Source organism: Ochlerotatus camptorhynchus, unplaced genomic scaffold, assembly GCF_037179485.1.
Source record: "Ochlerotatus camptorhynchus isolate MF236.1 unplaced genomic scaffold, CSIRO-AGI_Acam_v1.1 ptg000085l, whole genome shotgun sequence".
NCBI classification, from domain to species: Eukaryota; Metazoa; Arthropoda; class Insecta; order Diptera; family Culicidae; genus Ochlerotatus; species Ochlerotatus camptorhynchus.
The window spans coordinates 4,861,704-4,882,212 of NW_027040575.1; the positions used below are offsets into that span (position 1 = coordinate 4,861,704).

A 20,509-nucleotide genomic window follows, 5' to 3' on the forward strand; every position below is an offset into this window, starting at 1 on the left:
AATTGTCCCAACATGACCCAATCATAAATAAAAAATCAACTCAATGATAGGGTACCTGCAACAACAATGCTGCTTCAATATCTTGAAGTGGCAGTGTTGCCATCTTGTTTTCAAAACAATGCATCAGATTCATGGACATTTTTGCTAGAATAACCACCCACGAGCGCACCACAATCAAAGAACATAGGAAGCTATTTAGCTAAAACGGCAAACAGCTCAAGAATCAATCAGCAAAGAACTGCTAAGCCGCGCATTGCATTTGGCGGTACATTAAGTTTATGGTAATTTCCTCCTGTTTAGTTTTCATGACCGCATTTTCAATTTAGTTCAGAGTACCTCAGATGTTTTCTTTTATTATTTAGTTCCGTCATTGTGTACCCATCTAAAGCTTCTTTTCGCCTATTCGTTCCATCTGCCACCAAACAATGGTCATTTGAAGGATGCTCTCTCTCTCTCTCTTACTCTTTCGCTCTTTAAGTCGGCGGTTCTGGTTTATTCCACCAGAGGGAAACCGCAAAGAACAGACAGAAAGGGAGAAAGCTTTTAAACGATTTCTGTTTGAACATTTATTTTCCACAAAGCCCGTGAACGATTGTCGAGCTTAATTGCATTTTTATGTTAATGTTGAACCGCAATTTCCAGTACGAGTGGAGTGCAACCTAGCCGGAAATCCACCAACAGCGCCTCCGACGATAGGCGCTGCCTGCTGCCACCACGCCAAACCGGAAGTGGATCGTTCATCTTCCCTACCCCACTGCTGGTGGTGGTGATTGTCGAATGATATCCCGGCAGCAGTCAGCGCATGTCGTCGTACGAAGTGGCGTACCTCGAGCAGCAACAAAAAAAAAGAACCCACGGTGCTCGAACCACACTGCATATAATAATCGTGGACTTTTCCTTTTCTTTTCGTCTCAACCGACACAGGCAACCAATCCCTACCTGGCTGGCATGCCAACTAGCACGTACAGTCCGTACTTTCAACCGGGTCATCTGATGCCGACCCTGTTAGGTCCAGCGGATCCATCGGGGGTTTCCCAACTGGGACCCGTCGTGCAACAAACCGTAGTGCCACAAGCACAACAAAAGATCCCCCGCTCGGATAGGCTCGAGGTAAGCTCTTCCCAGTCCCACTCGGAATCTGTCAATATATAGTTTTCTGTCCTGCTCTTTCTTACCCTTAAAACAAGTAAACGAAAAAAATTACACTCGTTTACACTTTATATACATATAAATATCGATAGAACGCTTTATCTGTACAGAAATGAGACATGTTTTGTGATGTCTGTACTTATGCGCACCTCACTGTTTTTTTTTTTCTTTTATGAATTAATTTTTCTAATCTAATATTACGTATAGTTTGTATGTAAATGTACATTATGTTTCTATTGAATTGTTCCGATTTTCAAAAAAAAAACGCTACTCTACTTCCATACTGTAATGTACATTAAACGGTTACTTCTACTTATTTTTAATCTTTCGCTGTGTCTAGATTTAACTATTTCCTTATAATATTCTTAGAGTACAACAAGATTCGCCTAATTTTTCTAAAAAGAAAGGATGTGGAGGAATTTTCAACGGAGGATAGATTCGAGAGAAAAAAAAACTGTCATAGTAGTGTCAAAGCAAAAGTTCAAAAATTGACTGAATTTGACAAAATGCATTAAATTCATTTATAAAAAAAAACAATGCTGTATATGGAAACTACTCAGATTTGGATGTACGCAGTTTGTCCATAATGTGGGTTTGTGAAATTTTGTCCGATTCTAGTATTATCTGCTAGGCTTGTATTTGAATGCTGACTAGCCTTCATCGTCATAGATCTTACAACATCGATAAAATGGAAGTGTATTTAGAATAGCTGATCAAATAGGACAGGGACAAATATAGTCAGAAAGTATGAGCGTGTAGCTTATCATGCCATTTCCCATTTCAAGTAACCGACCATTGAGACTCAAAATGCATCGCGTCTTCGAGAAATCGAAAGAGTGGAATTGTTAAGGGGCTGTTCATAAGGTACGTATGCCGTTTTACGTGGGGACATAGATAATCACCCATACACATTTTTGGAAATTACCACAGACTAGACACTCACTAACACCCCATGCCACCTCTTTCCGTGCCAGTTTCATCGTGGTTTATGAACAGCCTCTAATTTGATATATTTGCGTTTATTCAGTACATGCGTAACACCGGAATTTGACAAATTGTGTGAAATTCAACTCCATTTTGAGTTAGTCTCAGTGGTCGTGTGGATAGAAGATTATTCTACGTTCGGACTATAGCAGATATTGCGTAATATAGTCAGCATTGCAATGAGCACTTAAACGTAAAATTTTCACAGGAAATCATAGGTAGGACTTTAATATCAAAATAGCCTACACTAAGATTATTTCACAGATTTCTGAGGATTATACCGAAATCTCAACAGCTGAATTTTCGGCATAAAGTTCGAAGATTTTACACAGTATTTCTGCAATATTTTACAGAATGTCTGGAAAAAAAATTACAGGGCAACCCCGGAAAACCACCGAATTGTTTACCAATCATTCAGCTGTTGAGATTTCGGTAACATTTCGCAGAAAACAGTGAAATACTCTTAGTGTGTACAATACGTAATATCAGCTATAGTCTGAACTAAATGTAGCTCTAGTGTCTTGAGCAAATGTAGAAATTTGAGAAATAGACAGTTAAGTACATGTGTCTATCAATAGGGTGGTATTAGCGTGTATATGACGTTAAATCTTAATCAAAAGTCTAAGTAAAATTTTAAAAACTGAACATACTCAGGGCTCTGAGTAAGCCCAGTTTGTATTACAACTGGGTAGAGTTTGCTTGAAAGGAAAAGAAATATCTAGAAGTACAATATTACTCAATCACTGAGCAAGATTCAACTGACGTGTTTATGTAAATCAGACCAAAGGTCAGTGACCATATAGATAGACGGTTGCTATCGTCAGTAAAAACTGATCACGATGTTCATGCTACACTGTAGCATCTGCAGCCAGCGACATAATAAGGGAGTGACGAAAGCTGCGGCAGGAGCTGAAAGGAAGACGAATGCGCATACCTGAATCAGTTAAATACATAATTTCTTTATAAGTTCATGAATCTTTAAAAAATCCTATGCTCCTGAATTTGAGCACCTTCTGTCCCTGCGATTTTCACCAGGAATATATAAGAGAATTTACGTATTTTCGTCAATATAAGCAGCAAAATATTGTTTCACATAGAATTCTGAGGAGAAATCCATGGCAATTTCATTTTAGTTTTTATAGGTCTAAGGAACGAAATTCTTAGAAATTTTTCGAGGGAACATTAAATATAATTATGCAAAACAATTTAAAAGAGTTCTTGCGAGAATGATTAAAAATTGGTAAAGCGATGCAGAGTGTATTCCAAGAAGTTTCTATCCTTAAAATTTTAAAGGAATTCCAGAAAAAATGTAATGATTTTTCTTTAACAAAAATTAGACATAAACTCTGAATAAACTGTAGGATGATTCAAATTGAATTCTGAAGAAAACTCCAAAAAACCTGCGAAGAAATCCAGACAATTATTAAGGTAATTCAGACATATACAAAAAATCAATATAACGGGCTACCTAATGGTATATACCTCAGCATTCTGGGACTAGAAATGTTTTTCGTTTTGTGACTGAGATGTATGAGATCTCAAAAACGGAAGATATGTATATATGCTGGCCATGGAAAAAATAAATAAATTTCAATAAAAGGATAACTTTTCATGATTCTTGAACATGTCATTATTTCAAAATTCTGAGTCAGCCGCAATCTTCAATATTTTTAGAAATAAAAAAAAAGTTTTTGAGACTTTGAACATTGATTGTCAACATGGAATATGTACACCCCTATTAAACGAAAATAACTTAAAAATAAGCAATATAGAGCGAGCTTCATCTCACGGTAGGACAACGTTAAGAGTCGATGTTTTAGGAACAATGGGAAATTCAAGCTATGTGACATAGAAACTTTTTTTCTTCGAGAAATCAGAAGCAGGAGAAAAAACTTATTTTCTGGGCCCTTCCCGTCAGATAACTGAAAAGAAAGTCTTTGGGAAGGTGAGGTATAAATCTCCCATCTGTACGAGAACGTACCAACATTCTGTTCGGATTTTCCCAGACTATGCATACATTTAGAATCCCAGACGGGAAGAAACATAGAGAATTCACCCTGTATTTAGAAACTTTGCGTTTGATTTAATCAATAAGAAAACGGGTGTCATTTCCATGGTTTACCAAGGGCAGAGAAAACCCTCACTGCGACCCTGGTTACAGTCACCAAAGTTGATAATTTAGAATTAAACTCACGTAGACAATGAATCGTATGAATAAAAGATTTCATAAGAAACGCACTGTAGAATTTACTTTATTCTCTATATTCATTCGGCCGCATAGGCCAAATAACAAACAGAAATAATTTCAGATTCAACCCTTACCGATTTCCATAAAATTTTGATAAATTGTTTTGCTTGCACTCTCTTCATGTTCGAAAATGACATATTCGATACTTTTTAATATATCACGCACGAAAATTTCTCTTGCAATCAAAATGACGTCTGAGACTAAGTTCGGAGAAAATAGACAATCTTTCTCGAAAAAAAAAATACATAACTATATCAGAAGATTTTGCTAAAAAGATTCCACTTAAAATATTTATTTTAAATTTTTAAGTAACTCTTCTGCAAATTTAAAACTAGAAACATCAAAATAGACAAAAATCGTAGAACAGCGACAATCATTAAAATGTTTGAAAGCCATGAACAAAAAATCTTTTAGGTCCTAAGAATCGTTTTCTGGGCAATAATAAACCGATTGTGCCATAAACAACAGTTTCTTAATTTTACTGTTCTACTATGTTTGTAAGTTCTCATGTGTACAAATTTAAAATTTCAACAATGTTCATTATTTTCTGGAAAGGTCCTCTTTCTTCTTTAACTATGTATCAGAGGTCATTTTATTAGAAATGAACTTTTTAAATGCATATTGAAAAATATATCATACGCCATTTTGAAAAACTAGGCGTGAGTTGAAATGGATGAGATTCTGTGCAAATTTGACAGATTTCTTATATAAAAAAACAGTTTCATGAAAATTCACGCCTGATCGATTGATGTAGAAATGCTCAATTTCTCAGTTTGTTTGCAATCCGTAAAGAATCGAAAATCATACGGCGTTTTGTATGAGGTGTACGATTTGATTATTTTTTTCGGTGTACTGATTCCTGTTCCATATGGTTCATAGAATGCTGTTTAATTGACACATTAAAAGGGCATATTTATTAAAGAAACCGTTGATATCTCGTGATCGTTAAGAGATATCGATTTACTTTATTCGGCAATAGTGTGCAAATTATTAAACTGCAAATGAAGCTCGAAGATAGCTTTCACGAGACGTTTGAAAGAGAATATAGCTTAAGAGATAGACAAAATATTTCAAAGTAGCATGACATGTGTTCAGCATTGAGTGTTCACTCGGCTGTCGACAAAAGCAGACCACTCTCGATGTGTGCTACGCGATTGTCTGTTTTCTCGACAGCAACCATTGTGTGGTCCTCCTCATTGTTCTTCATCAGCAGTTCTTTCGGTCGATGCGTCGTCGACTTTGGAAAGCAACCGTTTCGTGATGAGTGTGTGAGTGCTGACCACGTTTTGCGTCCATTGCTGCAATGGACGCGCTCTGACCCTCGTTGGCGTACAACAGTTTGCCATACAATGAAACTACTGGAAGCGGCTCCAGTTCTGATGGAGGAGGCTTTTTGGATAGTGGAAGATAAAGTGTTTATTGTGTTGTACCTTTTGACTATATTTTTAAGATGTATTGTATAGTGACCAAGAATCCTCGGCTCTGTTAAGTTAATTCGGTTGAGCCTTATCAAATAAATTAATGAACAAAAAAAAAAAAAATGTGTTCAGCATTAACTATGCCGAATAGAGAGTGTTTTTTCGTCAAAATGAAAAAAGATATCTTTTGAATATCAATTAATTTGTGAACCACCCCAATGTTTACAGTTGACAAAAAAAAAGGATCATTTTGGGCAAAACAAAATCTTCACCAAAGACCTCAAGTGCCTAATACTTAAAACAGAAGCACTAGGACTTTAAGCTTGCTTAATTCCTTTTCTGGACCTCTGTGATTGATGGAAAATTTAACCATCTATGTGTTTGCCTATATTAAGTTTACCGCGAAAAACAGCATATTGTGTACTGTATTTTTTTTTTTCATTTAACTCCAACGTGCCAAACGCTTTCTATAAAGAAAGTTTAAATTACTAACATGTCGTCAGCTCTCAACGAATTTTGATGAAATAACGTTCAATCAGTCAGGAATCGGTTCTAGTTTTTATATGTGTAAAGTTTGTGAGAAAAATTTGTTTCAATTTTTAAATATTTAAAATTTAGCGGGGTAAGTATCCATTCATAAATATATAAAAAATGAAACAAAAATCATTCTCAATCATAACGATACAAAACAAAACTAGAACATATTGATGATCGATTGAAAGTTGTTTCGTCAAAATTCGTCGAAAATTATCAAAATGGTAGTCATTTGTTTAGCCAAAAACCGCCAGGCACGTAAGTGTTAGTTATTATGAATGACACAGAACGAATAATTGGAATACACAGATTTATTAAATTTGAATCAAAAATGGCTCAACATCCACATTAAACAAATAAACTACAACCAGCACGATCACAGGGTACCTATGAAAATTCCTCCAACTCCATCGCATCCAAACTACATCGCTGTATATAACTTTTAGAGATTAAGCAATCCTAGAGATAGTATGTTAAACAAATCATTGGTCGGTCCGTGAAGCCAAAGCTTCTAAATGCAAAATTGCAACGATTAAACCATAATGGAATGATACGATTGAGCAGTATTACACTAGCAACAGTAAACTATTGTTTATGAACTTTCAATTAAACCATAGCTGACAGATTAAACAAAACCGAAAGCAACCAAAAAAAAAACTTCCAACTCAATGTCTTGTGTTGCATCTGTATGATCGAATTCTTTGTTGACCATTAAAATTACGCAATATTTCAATTACAGTTAAATCAAATTTTCGCTTCAGCGCACGACTGTTATTATAATATATTCCCATTAATTTGTACGTTTTATTCGAAACTTTTTGAATGTATTTAAAAGCAAATAATTCTTTAGTGTTTTTTTTTTGTTCTGTATGAAAACTCGTAGGTGAGATGAAAATGTGTTTCAAATGGAATTGAACGAAAATCAAAACCTATTCAGCCGTAACCCGTGTGTGCTCGCGGTTGTAGACCACCACCGTTCCAATCAGCTGAACAAGCAAGATTGATAGTATACGACTTTCGGTGCGCCAGTGTCGGGTATTAAAATAAATAATTGTTTGTTGATTCGAATATTTATTTTAATGAAAAATATCTCCATGAACACCGAACTTTCGCTTCCGGACTCCACTGCTGAAAGTGCGATGTTTATTTATGGCATAAAATGAAAATCAAATTATGGTTCACAACACTTTTTTCGCATTCGTCCATCAGTTATACGGTGACCAATTCTTGGTGTTGTAGCTACATGCCTTCTGCTGGAAGCTCGAAATCACCACGGTCGCTGGACATGTTCTGGCACTACCATAGACTGAAGTGAGAAGGGCAATTTGTTACCTTAATGTGACCCGCATTTCACGCCTACCTCTTCACCAGGATCCCCCAACCCAGTAGTGCCTTCTTATCCGGTTGTCCCGATTGTATGTACCAACGGAGTCCTGGGTCAGTTGTTTGGCATCGTGATGCTTGGTGCATGTCGTTTATCACAATATTTCACACCGTGTGTGCAAATTTGTTTGAATGCAGTCTCGTAGTGATGTTGAGGATCTGACTTTTTGATGATTCTTTTTTTCGGACCGCTTCAGCTTCCACCTCCCCCATGCAATGAATTGTGTGTGTATGTCGGCTTTCAAGTTGTCACAACTCAGTTCAGGTTGACATCATTTGACTGTACGATTTCGAAATGTAGTGTACTATTTTGCAACACACTGTTGTTGCTTTTTTGGTTCGATGTCAACCAACCAGTTTCGGAACCAGGTCCGGAAAAATGCCACTGTCAGCAGATGAAAAATATAGCAACATGCGTTGATAAATTGATCGTTGGATGCAATTGCACGTGAATGCATCAATTTAACATATGCCAAATCGAGGGCTGCATTCCGTGAGCCTTAAAAAAAAGGCTGAATAACAATTTCTGAACGACTGCAGTGTTCCCTGGACGGGGTTAAAATAATATTTCTACGGTATGGTTTGTGATGACTTCAGTTTCAGGAAGCTTAGATACAAATTAGGTAGCAGAAGCTCCTTTCTAAAAAGAGTGGCAATAGCTATTTATGCAACCATTTGCAAAAAGAAGATTTTGTCTGCACGAGTGCTGAAAAAGCGAATTTTGCAACGAGTTGCATACAACATATTGTGCACTCAAAATAGTGTCGGAAAGTAGTACTTTCGACACTATTATTGTAGATGGGAAAGTATGCCATTATATTATTCAAACCAGTGTCGAAAAGTGCTAAAAGTATTAATTTAGATCGTACACTGCAAAAAAAACATTTTTATACACTTTGAAATGTTCAAATTTTCATTAACCCACACTTGGATGTGAATTACTCAAAACACCTGGATTGCATTTACCGTAGAGTATAGCTGACGTTTGTCAGAAATCGATATAGCTGAAGTTCGTTCGAAATCAGGGAGACCCATTCTTGAGACACGATCCAGGTTGGAACTAAATCAAAAACAAATTCAGTATTAGAGACGTCACCACTAGCTCACTAGCGAAGACAACAAATCAAGAAGACTGGCAACTCTTCCATTTTCTCATACGAACGCTATGAGACAGGTACAATCGCGTCATCTGTCGCTCAAAGGTAAATGCTTCGAACGGATTTGAGAGCAAAGATTACATCCTCAGAAGAAAGGTTTGTGTATTTGCTCATTTTTCTATGCGTTGCTTCCACCTTCACTCAAGCGCAGCGCTATTGTATCTGTCGCTTGGATTCTGGCAAAGTTGCCAGTCTTCTTGATATGATGTCTTTGCCACTAGTGTAAATTTTGAATGTCTGCTTCTCCTTCTTCTTGGCTTTTCGACACTTCTTATGCGAGCGATTCACCGGCTATCAACTTAGTGTTATTTGAAGCACTGGTATTAAATGAGAGCTTTGTATGCCAACCAATTCAATGCATGAATGTGTATATTGTGGCTCCAGCACTAAATTAAAGTTTGTCTGACTTCCGACTTTCGTCCTTAATTCCAACCTTTACGGCTCAATGTTGGCATTTTTAAAAGTTCTTTCTTAGTACCACCAGTCGTGTCGGAAGTCATTTCATGGGACAAACACAATAGTACTCTATGCCCTGAAAAGTCGAGAACATGCCCATCCCTAAAAGTTATCTAGACCGTACCGGGAATCAAACTAGCCGACTCCGGTTTGGTAACACCGTGCATGAATTGACTAGGCTATCTGAGGCTCCATTGAATGAATTTGAATGTAATTTCAATGTAAACATATTGGATCTTTTCAGATCTAATGCTTTGCATAGTAGTATCTGCTCTGCAGCTGGCTGTAATGTCCTGCAGTAAGGAAACACCGCAAAACATGCAAACATACTGCAAGTTGGTGTCAGCCACTGTTACTGTGCAGCAAAAAAAATTTAGATCTGCTCCCCTTCTTGTTATGCTGAGAGCAACTGTAAGTTGCTGCTGAGAGAGAAAAGATTAGGAACGATAATCTTCCACAATTTTCTTGAAAACCAAAACCTATTCATGAAAGCCTTCTATTTCGTCGAACAGGTTCTAACCCTTTAGTCAGTTTAGTAAAAGGCCTGCAGATATCACATAATCTGTCAAAACGTATGGACGTACAGATACACATGCTAGATTGTTCATATACTTTTTGCGTACTAAAGTAACGCTTTCATTCATCAATATTTTCTACATCAACGAATGTGATGTGTGGTGCTCTTCTGTGAAATTGTAGCACATTTACGAAAACTGGATAACAGTAAGTTACCAACTTTCACAATCTCTCGCGTTTCGTTCCTGTTTTTTCTACAATGTTCTGCAGAGACGAACAGAGACGTACTCCAGTGAAAATTAACTTCTCATCCGGGTGCTGAATTCCAACGATTTTTTTAGCCCTGAATTGAATCTGAAATGCAGCTCATGTGACTGAAATGAGCTTCTGATGATTTTTTTTTTCAGATCTTTGAATTTGGCAACACAAATACGTGGAGCAAGTTGAATGGTTTTGCTGCATCATACCAATTATTTGACAACAAGCAGCGCATACCTTTATCACAAAATTCTGATCATTTAACGATAAACATAATGATGAGCACGTTCAAATAAAATGATAAATTTTTGTAAATTATTGAATTTCCCGGTAACTTTCGAGTAGTAAAAATTAAAAGAGTACTACAATGTAATCTAAACCGGGGAGCTTTCAAAATAATAAAATTAAATCATAGATCTGCATCACAACAAATGGTATTTTTCCGCTCTCATACGCTCTTAATATCACGCGTGATATTGGAACAAAATATCATGCTTGATATTGATTTTACAAGCTCCTTTGATATTGCCAGACTATTCACAACGTGTAAAAATAAAGTTACTCTTCACCGATGGCAGACGCGAAGTGATTGCTGCCAGCCGTTATGGAAGTTTCGGTTGCGTTCGGGTGTAAAGCAAAAATCATGAAACTCGATCTGACCACAGTTTGTTGAGATTTGCAGCTGGTGAGTTTTGTTAGCTTGATATTCCGATCTGCGATGTCACAGCTTGCAAAACCAACCACAGCAGTTTGCTTGTTGATTTTTGTCTACGAAAATCAAGCGTGATCTTGGGCATTGGTGAGATTTGATTTTTTTGATATTTTCCCAACACTGCTTGGAATGATATCCCCCCGCATAGAACATAAGTATAAGTTGTGCCTGGATATCCCAACCTTATTGATACGAATCACTTCGTTATAAAGTTTAATTTTTGGAATTATGAAATCATTAGATGTTATAATGATACAAGAAGAGGTTGTAAAGTATTCGTTTGCTACGTAAAACCTGTCAATTTCGCTTTCAGAGAGTCATAATCAGCGATTTTATCATCCATGAGTATTGACTCAGAGTGAGCGCTCACGAATCATAAAATCGTCAATTGTGACTCTCTAGAATTAACACCTCAACTACAACCTTTGAAACACATTTCATCGCTCCCGGAGAGTATTTTATAGCATTGTTATATCTGATATACATTTATTCCATAAATATAATCAAAACTGCAACAGGCCGATTTGAAAACGAATAATTAAAATCTACATTACTCTACTTTGATAATGTTGCAATTTTGATTGAAACAACGCTCGTGAAAATCATTCGTATCTCTTTTCACCATTCTGTAACACACAAATCGGTGTCCTGTTTCTTTCATGCTAATTGTAAATGAACTAGGTTACGAAAGCGATTCGGGAAACTCAGAGTAGGTTCGGGAAAAGGAAAGAAAATCGTAACCGGATGACATCTTTCGCATGTTCACTTGCTGTCACCTGCTCGAGTTTCCGCTCGCTCATGATGCTTTTTACTTTTACTAAAACAAAAAATAAATAAACATTAGGATAGCGAAGACACCAAACTTGAAAATATACCATAAGATAGCTAATCGAAGTGTTTCGCTAATTGAGATTAACCAGTAAACGAAATTGTGTTACGATAGACATGGAAATAAGAACTGCGCTTGCTCTCTCTACGTTGTAAGCAAACCAGTAACCATTTTCAAAGCCATTTTTAGTGCAACCATCTCAGTGATAGTAACCAGTTGTATAGTCGGATTGTTGAGATCGATTTGTTAGAATAGTTAGCGCACCGAATAGTTCTAGACCTAGTATCCGCCCTTGAAGTAAACTGTCAAACTAGCTTCTTTTATTTGCCCATCTAGAATAGGCATCCAAAGCCGAAACCGAATCTACTTCTTTTGTAGGACACCAAACAGCCCACCCCCTTCAGATCTAGTCCCACCCGATTTTCGGTTAGCCAAGCCTCCAACCATGTACTTCAACCAAAATCGAACCATTTGTACGTTCCGTCACGTCAAACTTTGCTACACTACACACGATTACACTCTAGTACTTTAGTTATTGTCACCCCCACCTTCCTATCGAAACGCCCCCACTATCTGTTTTTTTCATTTCCTTATTTCTCCACTAGTACTACTTTCTAATGCTCAAATCTTCACACTATTAACCGTTCAAAACTGTCGACGAGCTCTAGGAGTAAGACCCGATGTCTCGTTCCGTTTCGCTCAAATTACGAGCGATCCATCTAACGCCACTTTCTTGTGTTCAAATTTCGGAAATTTTCGTTGAAATTTCACCTCACTGAGCGACAAACCCTAAAAAATATGCAAAAGCGCTTCGCGTCTCTCTATCTCTCTATCTCATCCCGATAATTCAACAAACAAGCCGCGCGTTCTTATCCCATACAAAAAGGACTCCAAGATATACTACCACAACAACGTCTTCAGAAAAACTACAACGCAATCAAAATTCAAAGCACTGCTGCAAACATTTTTTTGCGTGCGCTTCCGAATTATCTTATTTGTTAGTATCGTTTCTGCATCTCTCTGCTGACGAACGTTTTTTTTTTAAATATTACTTTTTTATGTTTTGTACGCAACGTTCCTAAACAGTTTTGCTCTATCTCTCGATTGGTTATGCTACTAAAAACAAGTAAACCAATGCTCTATATAAATATATTTGCTCGCAAGTTTTCGTTTGTACCGCCTAATTATCTGCAAATATGTTTTCGTTTTTTCGACTACTATCAATAACACGTTTTTCTTATCAAAACAAGCCGCTTCAAGGACAGTTTTTATTTGTTGCCAAATTTTTTTACCGATTCACTGCAACCGTGATCGATGTGTTTTTATTACTGATACTTCTAACTAAAACTAAACGCAAATTTTTACCTTTTGCATATTTGTTTGTTTTCGTTCTTTGGCAAGCAACTAAAACGTTTAATTAGCATACTTTTTGCAAAAAAAAATCAAAAAAAAAGCTACTAAAATGCATTTGAAGCAAAACTACCATTTTTTTTTTATTTAAACAAAAGCTACTAGTAAATCCAAACTTTTAACCTACAAAACATTCAAAACCCCAAAGAAAAGACAAACATCAATTAGCAGATAATGTCTTTAGGTATGTCGCGAATTCATGCGCGGTGCCTGCAAGCGAGCGGAGTCCGAATGCCGTTTTGCACATCCGCAGGACAGCGTTACAACACACGAAGACGGTTCCGTCACGGTGTGCATGGATGCCGTGAAGGGTAGATGCGCTCGTGAACCTTGTCGCTACTTCCATCCTCCTTTGCACCTGCAGGCTCAAATAAAAGCAGCGCAGTCACGCGCAACCGCGGTATGGCTACCTTTAATACAAAACCAAAAAAAAAAGAAAAACATATTTCTTCTATCGTTTTTCTGTTTTCTTTATATCTGTTCTTTTTTCTCTCATTCTTTCAGTTTGGCGTCTAATCACTAACAATATCTTTCCACCTACTTATCTTCCATCTGACTATGTTTTCCATTCATTCTAAATCCTTTGGTTTGCCATTTTATGTAAATTCTGACATTGATCTTTTGGTTTAGATTTAATTTTTCCTCTTTTTTTCTGTTGTTGTTGTTTGAACTTCGAAGTACACATCTTCTTTCGAGACCGATGGTTTGAATTTTACGTTTTACTAACACAAACACACGCGCACTCCAACGTCACTGCCCTCTCACAATTTCATCTTTTGACCTCCTGGCACCAGAGCACACTTGCTGTGTAGCTGATCCCACCACAAGCCCGTCCTCTAGTTCCTAACGCTAAATCAATCGTAGAAATGAGAAAATCATTCAACACCACAGTAGATTCCGTCCAAATTATACTAGAAACCAACCAGATTAGCCAGTAGAATAGCACAAAAACAGAAGAAGACAATGAGAAAGAAAGTAAGAGTTTTCGTTTACCGATTTAAAGTCAGAGACATCTACTCGTCAGCATCCTACCGTGTGATCCGATCTATTGAAATCCGACACAAACTTGCAAACGCTCGCTATTAAGCCTTTGTGACGTATAGATGTCGCTACACCGAGGCAGCTGAAATCTCATCTCTTCGTAGCCCGCTTGCGTGTGCTGCCGCTATCTCTGTTTGTTCGAAGCGCTGATATTTTGAGTTCTCTACACTTCTACCACCGACAAACTGACATAAAACTTAAAACTAACTTTCGCTCAAAAATCTATGACGCCCGATACAAATGTGCAGCGATACCATCAAACCATAGAAACTTTTCATCTAGATAAAAATAACCTGTCCAGAATAGATCAGACACGAACCAATCCATACATTTTGCACTCGTGTTCATGGCTTAGATAAACGTTTTCCGCGAACACGGAGACAGAAGTCAGTAGTGTGCTTTGAGCTGAAATTTCGTGGTAATTTCTATGGTCATTCATGTCGGTTTGTCGGTGCTTCTACATGCCATAAAGAAGTTCATTCCGTACTTTCAATTGAGATTTAAATTGTTTCATTGAATCAAGGCCATCGCGTTGCGTGCTCTCAAATGCCAGCCAGTTAATTTGGTCTCTTTCCTGGTGCTGTTTTACTATCTTTACTATACACCGTCTCTTTCTTTCTTTCTCGTTATAGTTAGAGTTGTGTCCATTTTAAATGCCACCGTTTCCTCATCCTTCGCTCGCCGAAATAGTGTTCAATAATTTCCCCCTCAGTTGAAAGATCCGATCCAACGGTTTTGCGGCGGAACATTAAAATGCATGTAGTTCTGTGTTCTATCCCAATCTTAAACCGATTCCGCGACCCTACCATCATCCATCATCGCACAACGAAAGTATTCCCATTATGTCATCCTGATCCATTAGGACAGCTCATCAACAAATTTCCTCCATGGAGTTTCGATCGGCGAAAACTATTAGGAGGACATCTGTTGCACCTCATCATGATATTTGTAATTAGGCAATGTTAAGTCAAAAGCGTCTCGTAGAGTAGAGATATCAATCCAGATTTTAAGAATCGTAGAGTAGATCCCTTAGGGAGGTCATAGTTTACATTAAAATTTCCGTTGACTGTTCTGCTATCCTTCAGTCCGAGAGAATAGTATATGTAGTTGCAATTCTAAGATAAATGAAAACGAACGACACATATTTCAGGAAATTGCTTCATCGTTAGAGAACTATCCGCGGAAGGCCCGAAGCTTTTCTCGAATAATAGCCATGAATGAATCTATTATAAAATCATGAATTTATAATGTTTTCAGAGACAGAGATGTACTTAAGATATGCAAAATTGGCTCCATCCTTCAATGGGGACAAACATAACTTGAGTAAAATGGGTTTTATACACCCCTAGTTTTATAGGGTTTCAGAAACAGTTTCATGCATCAGAAGTCGCCATTTTTATTGGCGGAAAGGCCAGATCCCATTTCGCGATATGAAGTTAATTGTATGACCACTGAAACTTATGATGAAAACTGAATGCAGATTTATAGTTTAATTGCATTAACACGAAACTAAAACGGTCAAAACTTTCTTATTGTGTAACTTTTTGCATATTCAATCATAAGGTATCATCCAACTACTGTAAAGAACTACAGTAAAATTACTAATATATTAGCTAAACTATTGTTTAACCAGATTGACAGAGAAGGAAAAAGATCGCACAGTTGCATATGAAGTTTACTTCCTCGATGAAATTTGAGAGCTGTCAAAAACTTCTGCATCGTCTGCAACTCTCAATGTTACAACTAAATCTATTCACAGCAAAAAACTATACGGGACATCCTATGGGGTTGTACGCAAAGGTGGCGTAGGACTACGTGGTCTTATATAATAAATCTTATTTGTTAACTGCAGCAGGAGCTTGTGTTTTGTGTAGGAATAGGAATTTGAGCGGAGTTCACTCTGTTTACACTCTTTAGTATGACGCGCTTGACATAGAGGCCCCACAGCGACTCACGAAGAGCGACTGATTCAAATCAATAGCGGTGCGGCTTCTTCCTCCTATGGATGGTAATGTGGGCTGCAGTTTGCTGCTTTCAGGCAGTCTTTCATTGTGTACTGGAGAACAACACCACTCACCACGAGGTGATTGAATAAACACCGTTTGGTGAGACCAGATGGAATTCAACTTCGAAATCTGTGTTAGGGAAATCGCTTTTCGGAAGCCATCGGTAATAATTTTAATTTTCATAGCAACAGTTATACATTCGTGCAATTCTCTGCCTTCAAGAACAAGGTATGTTAGATTTAAACATATCTAGATAGAGCTGGAATTAGGCGTAACAGCTTTTGTACATAATGACTTCTCTCGATGATTTTTATGAATTCAAGACACGCCCACGCAAACCAACATTACCGTCGAATGGACTTCCCTTACCGTAACTGATGATGATGTTGATTTGCGTGGGCGAGCTATGACTTTCAATACATCATCAAAATAAGTCATTGTTATCAAAAGTTGTTACTCCCTTATTCCAGCTCTATCTTGATATGGAAACTGACATCCGGCAAATGTCCAAAAAATACTCTTTTACAAATTTATGGTGAACCTGAAAAGGACCCTTTTGTCGTGATGCTAATGCTGAGCTATTAGGTTGTTCAACACGGATGAGGCTGGTGAGATGTATGTTGTTTGGAATGCGGGACACGCGCTTGGCATAGATGGCCCACAGTGAGTCACGAAGATCTATTCCGATCAATAGCGGTGCGACTTCTTCCTCCTTCTATGTATGCACATGTGGGCTGCAGCTCACTGCTTGTAGGCAGCCTTTCGTTGTGTACTGGAGAACAATGTTCGACGCCACACGCCGAAAGCACTGCTGCTTCTACTGATGCCGACGACCGGACACCAACACACACGGTGATTGGACTGAATCCAATCAGCGGTTGAGGGCAGCCTTGATAGCTAGCTACTTGCGGGGAGCTCACTTTAAACTAGGGAACAACGAATAGAATCTTAGGAATTACATAGATGAAGACTAACTAACTCATTTTTTCCTTGTTTCAAGATCATCCTCGGTGGACAAAGCCGAGTGTTGTCACTATCAACAAGGACTTAGATGTGTTCCTTGGATTACTGAAAAATGCTGCTCCCCTAGTTTGAAGCAGTCAGGACTAGGAATGGGTAGGAGATCTTACAATCCGTAACGTACCACGAAAAGGTGATCTACCCACGTTACGGGGCAATGAGTGATTCAAATCTCGACAAAGATATCGTATCAAAAAGACTAGGAACTTGGCCAGAATCAAAGCGACAGCAAATATATGATACAGTGACCACCTGATTTCGGTAGCCCCCTTTTCTAATATTCTACGTAACCCATGTACTTTTTCAGTTAAACATCCATCTTGAATATGAATGAGAAGATTGCGGTTATGTCAAATTATTGAAAGATAAAAGTTTGATGCGCGGAGATGCTCACAAAATCGGCTACTATTACTGTGTGTGACAAAATGCGCAAATAAACAAACTTTTCTTCATAGGTTTGAATAATTGAATCTTTGCTATAAATTTCTGTCATCGATTAATTCCAAGATGGAAGCAGGGTTACCAGATATACAGATATTTCTGTATTTTATAGATGTTCTTGTTCATTTCTTGGCTAATAATCTGTATATGCAGATATCAAAAATCAAAATTAGGATGCGATGTTGATTATAAATATATTACGAGTTAAATTTCTTTGTCATGATCTTCCGCTAAATTCAACGTTCACTACTCTGAACAAATATGATATATTCCCGTTATATCGAAGTCTAATAAGCTTTGCACTATAAGAAAATCCAATGAAAACGGCATGATTGAAAACGTGCCAGGTAAATGATTTATGAATATTTGATACATTAACAATGCTGATGAGTTGATAACTTTTATATGATCGTAATATGATAAATGAAAATCGTTTATATTATAAGAATTAACTGAAATGGATTTGAAACCCAACAGCAAACACTTTACTTTTCACTACAATATCATAAAAATGCATTAATCAATCTAATTAAAGTGTATATGAAAATCACATGACATTTATATCTTGTTTAGATTCATACATTTTATCAATTCTAAAAATAAATCGAAAAATAAACAACAGGCAGTGGGAGCTTCCACAATTGCGTCTTTTTTATTATTGTAATTGATTTGTGTAGTGCTATCGGTGTCGCTCGGTTCCACTGGGCCACAGCTGACTTCAATATTGAGCTCGTTCAATTAGCATAAAGTCATAACAACTCTTTCGACATGGAATGGTAGTGCAACGTTATGCTCGTTTTACTAGACTGAGAAAAATAGCACTGGCAAATTTATGTCGTGCCGAAACCGTGTGTTCAAATCTTTCTTAACGCCCCTATGGACAATAAAACAACCTCTACATTATACGAATTCATCGAACTGGTTCATGAAGTTCCAGTACTAGTGCCATGAAGAAGGCTTACAATTAGAATTTTAGCAAAGTAAATATTGCAATGTATTCATTTTTAAGACATTCTTTACTGGGACCCCTTGCTATTCAATACACTATTATTAATTATAGAAATATTAGTGGAACTAACAAGTTTGCTTTTATTTTTTTATCATGTTCAATGAGTGCACGATAACATCGTTGAAAATTATTTCAATAATTAACTCAGAGCAATCATATAGAATGTATTTTATTGCGAACAATATTCGTCTCATAAACCATGCAAGAAATCAATATTAACTGTTGGATTTCTTAAAAGGATAATTTATATTACTATCTAATTGTTGAGATGGATCTAGTAACAATCTAAAACGTCAGAAATCGATAGATGATGACTATTTAAGCTATATGTAATCGTAAATTCATCCCAAAAACAATTATTTGTTTTTGGGGTTTCCTATAGCACTGATAATTTCTACATGTCTGTTTACACGCAAGAAATATCAACAAACTTCAAAAATCGTTAAAAGACACTCCAATAAAATGTACATGATTGTCATATAAGATATACCGTTTAGTGAGCGATATTGTTCAGGAACCCAAGTATTCTGTTTTACTGGATTTTCTAATAGTGCAAATTTATATGACTTTCCATTAGTTTCCACCCATGACATATCAACAGCAGGCTTGCTGAAACTCCTCAAACTCACTGGAGGGTTTAAAACACTCTTGTCCTACAAGTTTAGCCAGCCCTCACCTCGAGTGAGTGGCGCAGGAATATGGAAGAAGAAAACAAAAACTCCTCGAGAGAGAGGGAGAGTGATCTTCAGTGAGAGGATGATTTGACGTGAGGTGCGCTTTTCGATAATCCGGATGACTTTTTTGTTCGACGCAAGAAACTCAGAGTTCACCCAGAGTGAGGGTAGGGTGTGATAGAAAACATGAACATGAATGGCAGTAAACCTCACTCTCATGTTATCCCCCTTCGCTCGAACGCTCTGAAGCTCAGTGAAATGATTTGGCAGTAGGCAGTCCTCAGAAAAATGCAACGCTCGGCTCAGTTCATTATAAAATATATCGGACAATATTCATATACATCTTAGCCATCGTAAACCACGTCCAAAGCAAAGGAATGTCATGTACTAAGTATGTGAAATTACAATAGAAAACATGCCATATCGCAATCGCAGTTTCTAACTGACTATCAAATGGAATCTATTAATCAACACATAGAATGAATAAACCTTCTGACATTGCTATGTTATAAGATGGATCCAATAAACCGTACATGCCGATTTGTTTCAATGTAGGTAAATGTTTTTAGGGTGATTCTTTGTACAGACCTTTTTCGCACTACTCTTTGCAATAAGTGCTGCAATATATCAATATCAATACCTACAAAATGCTGAATTTCACTAGCCACCTGACTTCAGTATCAATTCACACAGTAAGAATATCAATATCATTCGTCTCAATGTGAGTGCGCAAATGACATTGACATCGTAGCTAATCGGTTACCGATTTTTAGAAAACCCATCAGTTATATTAAAACAATGCAACGGTTATACACAGAAGTTGATTTATTGAGATCTAAAGAATATATTCAACTTTTCCCTAGTGATATTCATATGGATAGAAATGTCAAAGCCGCCTGATATCAGGCTTCCTATAAATATCAGTGTCGGAAGTTAAATTCAGTGCTAAACCAATATATTTCGTCAATTGACATTGTGGACAGTACGCAACAATGTTCGCAATTTCAGAAGTCAAAATACTAAGGTTCTTGTGAGTGCTCGTAGTTTAAGCTACTACTTGATGTTTGTTGCGAAGAGGCAAGCAATGTCTAAAATTTACAGATTTATAAGTCACGTAAATCTTTATTTTAGACATACACACTTAATTCAGATCACCGAAGTCGGTAGGAATTTATCGGGTTTTTGAATAGCAGAACAAGTCGGTAAAATTTTCAAATGACCGTTATACTTGTGAAATAAAAAAAAATAAAAAAATATATTTTTC

At 37.1% G+C, this 20,509-nt stretch overlaps 1 protein-coding gene across 24 annotated transcripts in view; it reads left to right on the forward strand.

The window, feature by feature from the left end:
* LOC135698378 (protein muscleblind-like) overlaps nucleotides 1–20,509 on the forward strand; it is an 847,806-nt gene that overhangs the window by 786,967 nt on the left and 40,330 nt on the right. For 15 of the 24 annotated variants that reach the window (XR_010517479.1, XR_010517480.1, XR_010517483.1 and 12 more), the window contains 2 exons: nucleotides 925–1,110; nucleotides 13,239–13,454. Coding sequence is in view for 19 of the 24 variants with exons in the window: in XM_065218320.1 (XP_065074392.1) it covers nucleotides 925–1,110; nucleotides 13,239–13,454 (402 nt within the window). In the remaining 5 variants the exon portion in view is untranslated. Of the gene's footprint in view, nucleotides 1–917; nucleotides 1,111–13,238; nucleotides 13,455–13,558; nucleotides 13,586–20,509 lie in introns of those variants that run through there. The other 9 variants (XR_010517481.1, XR_010517482.1, XM_065218325.1 and 6 more) reach the window with 3 other exon arrangements.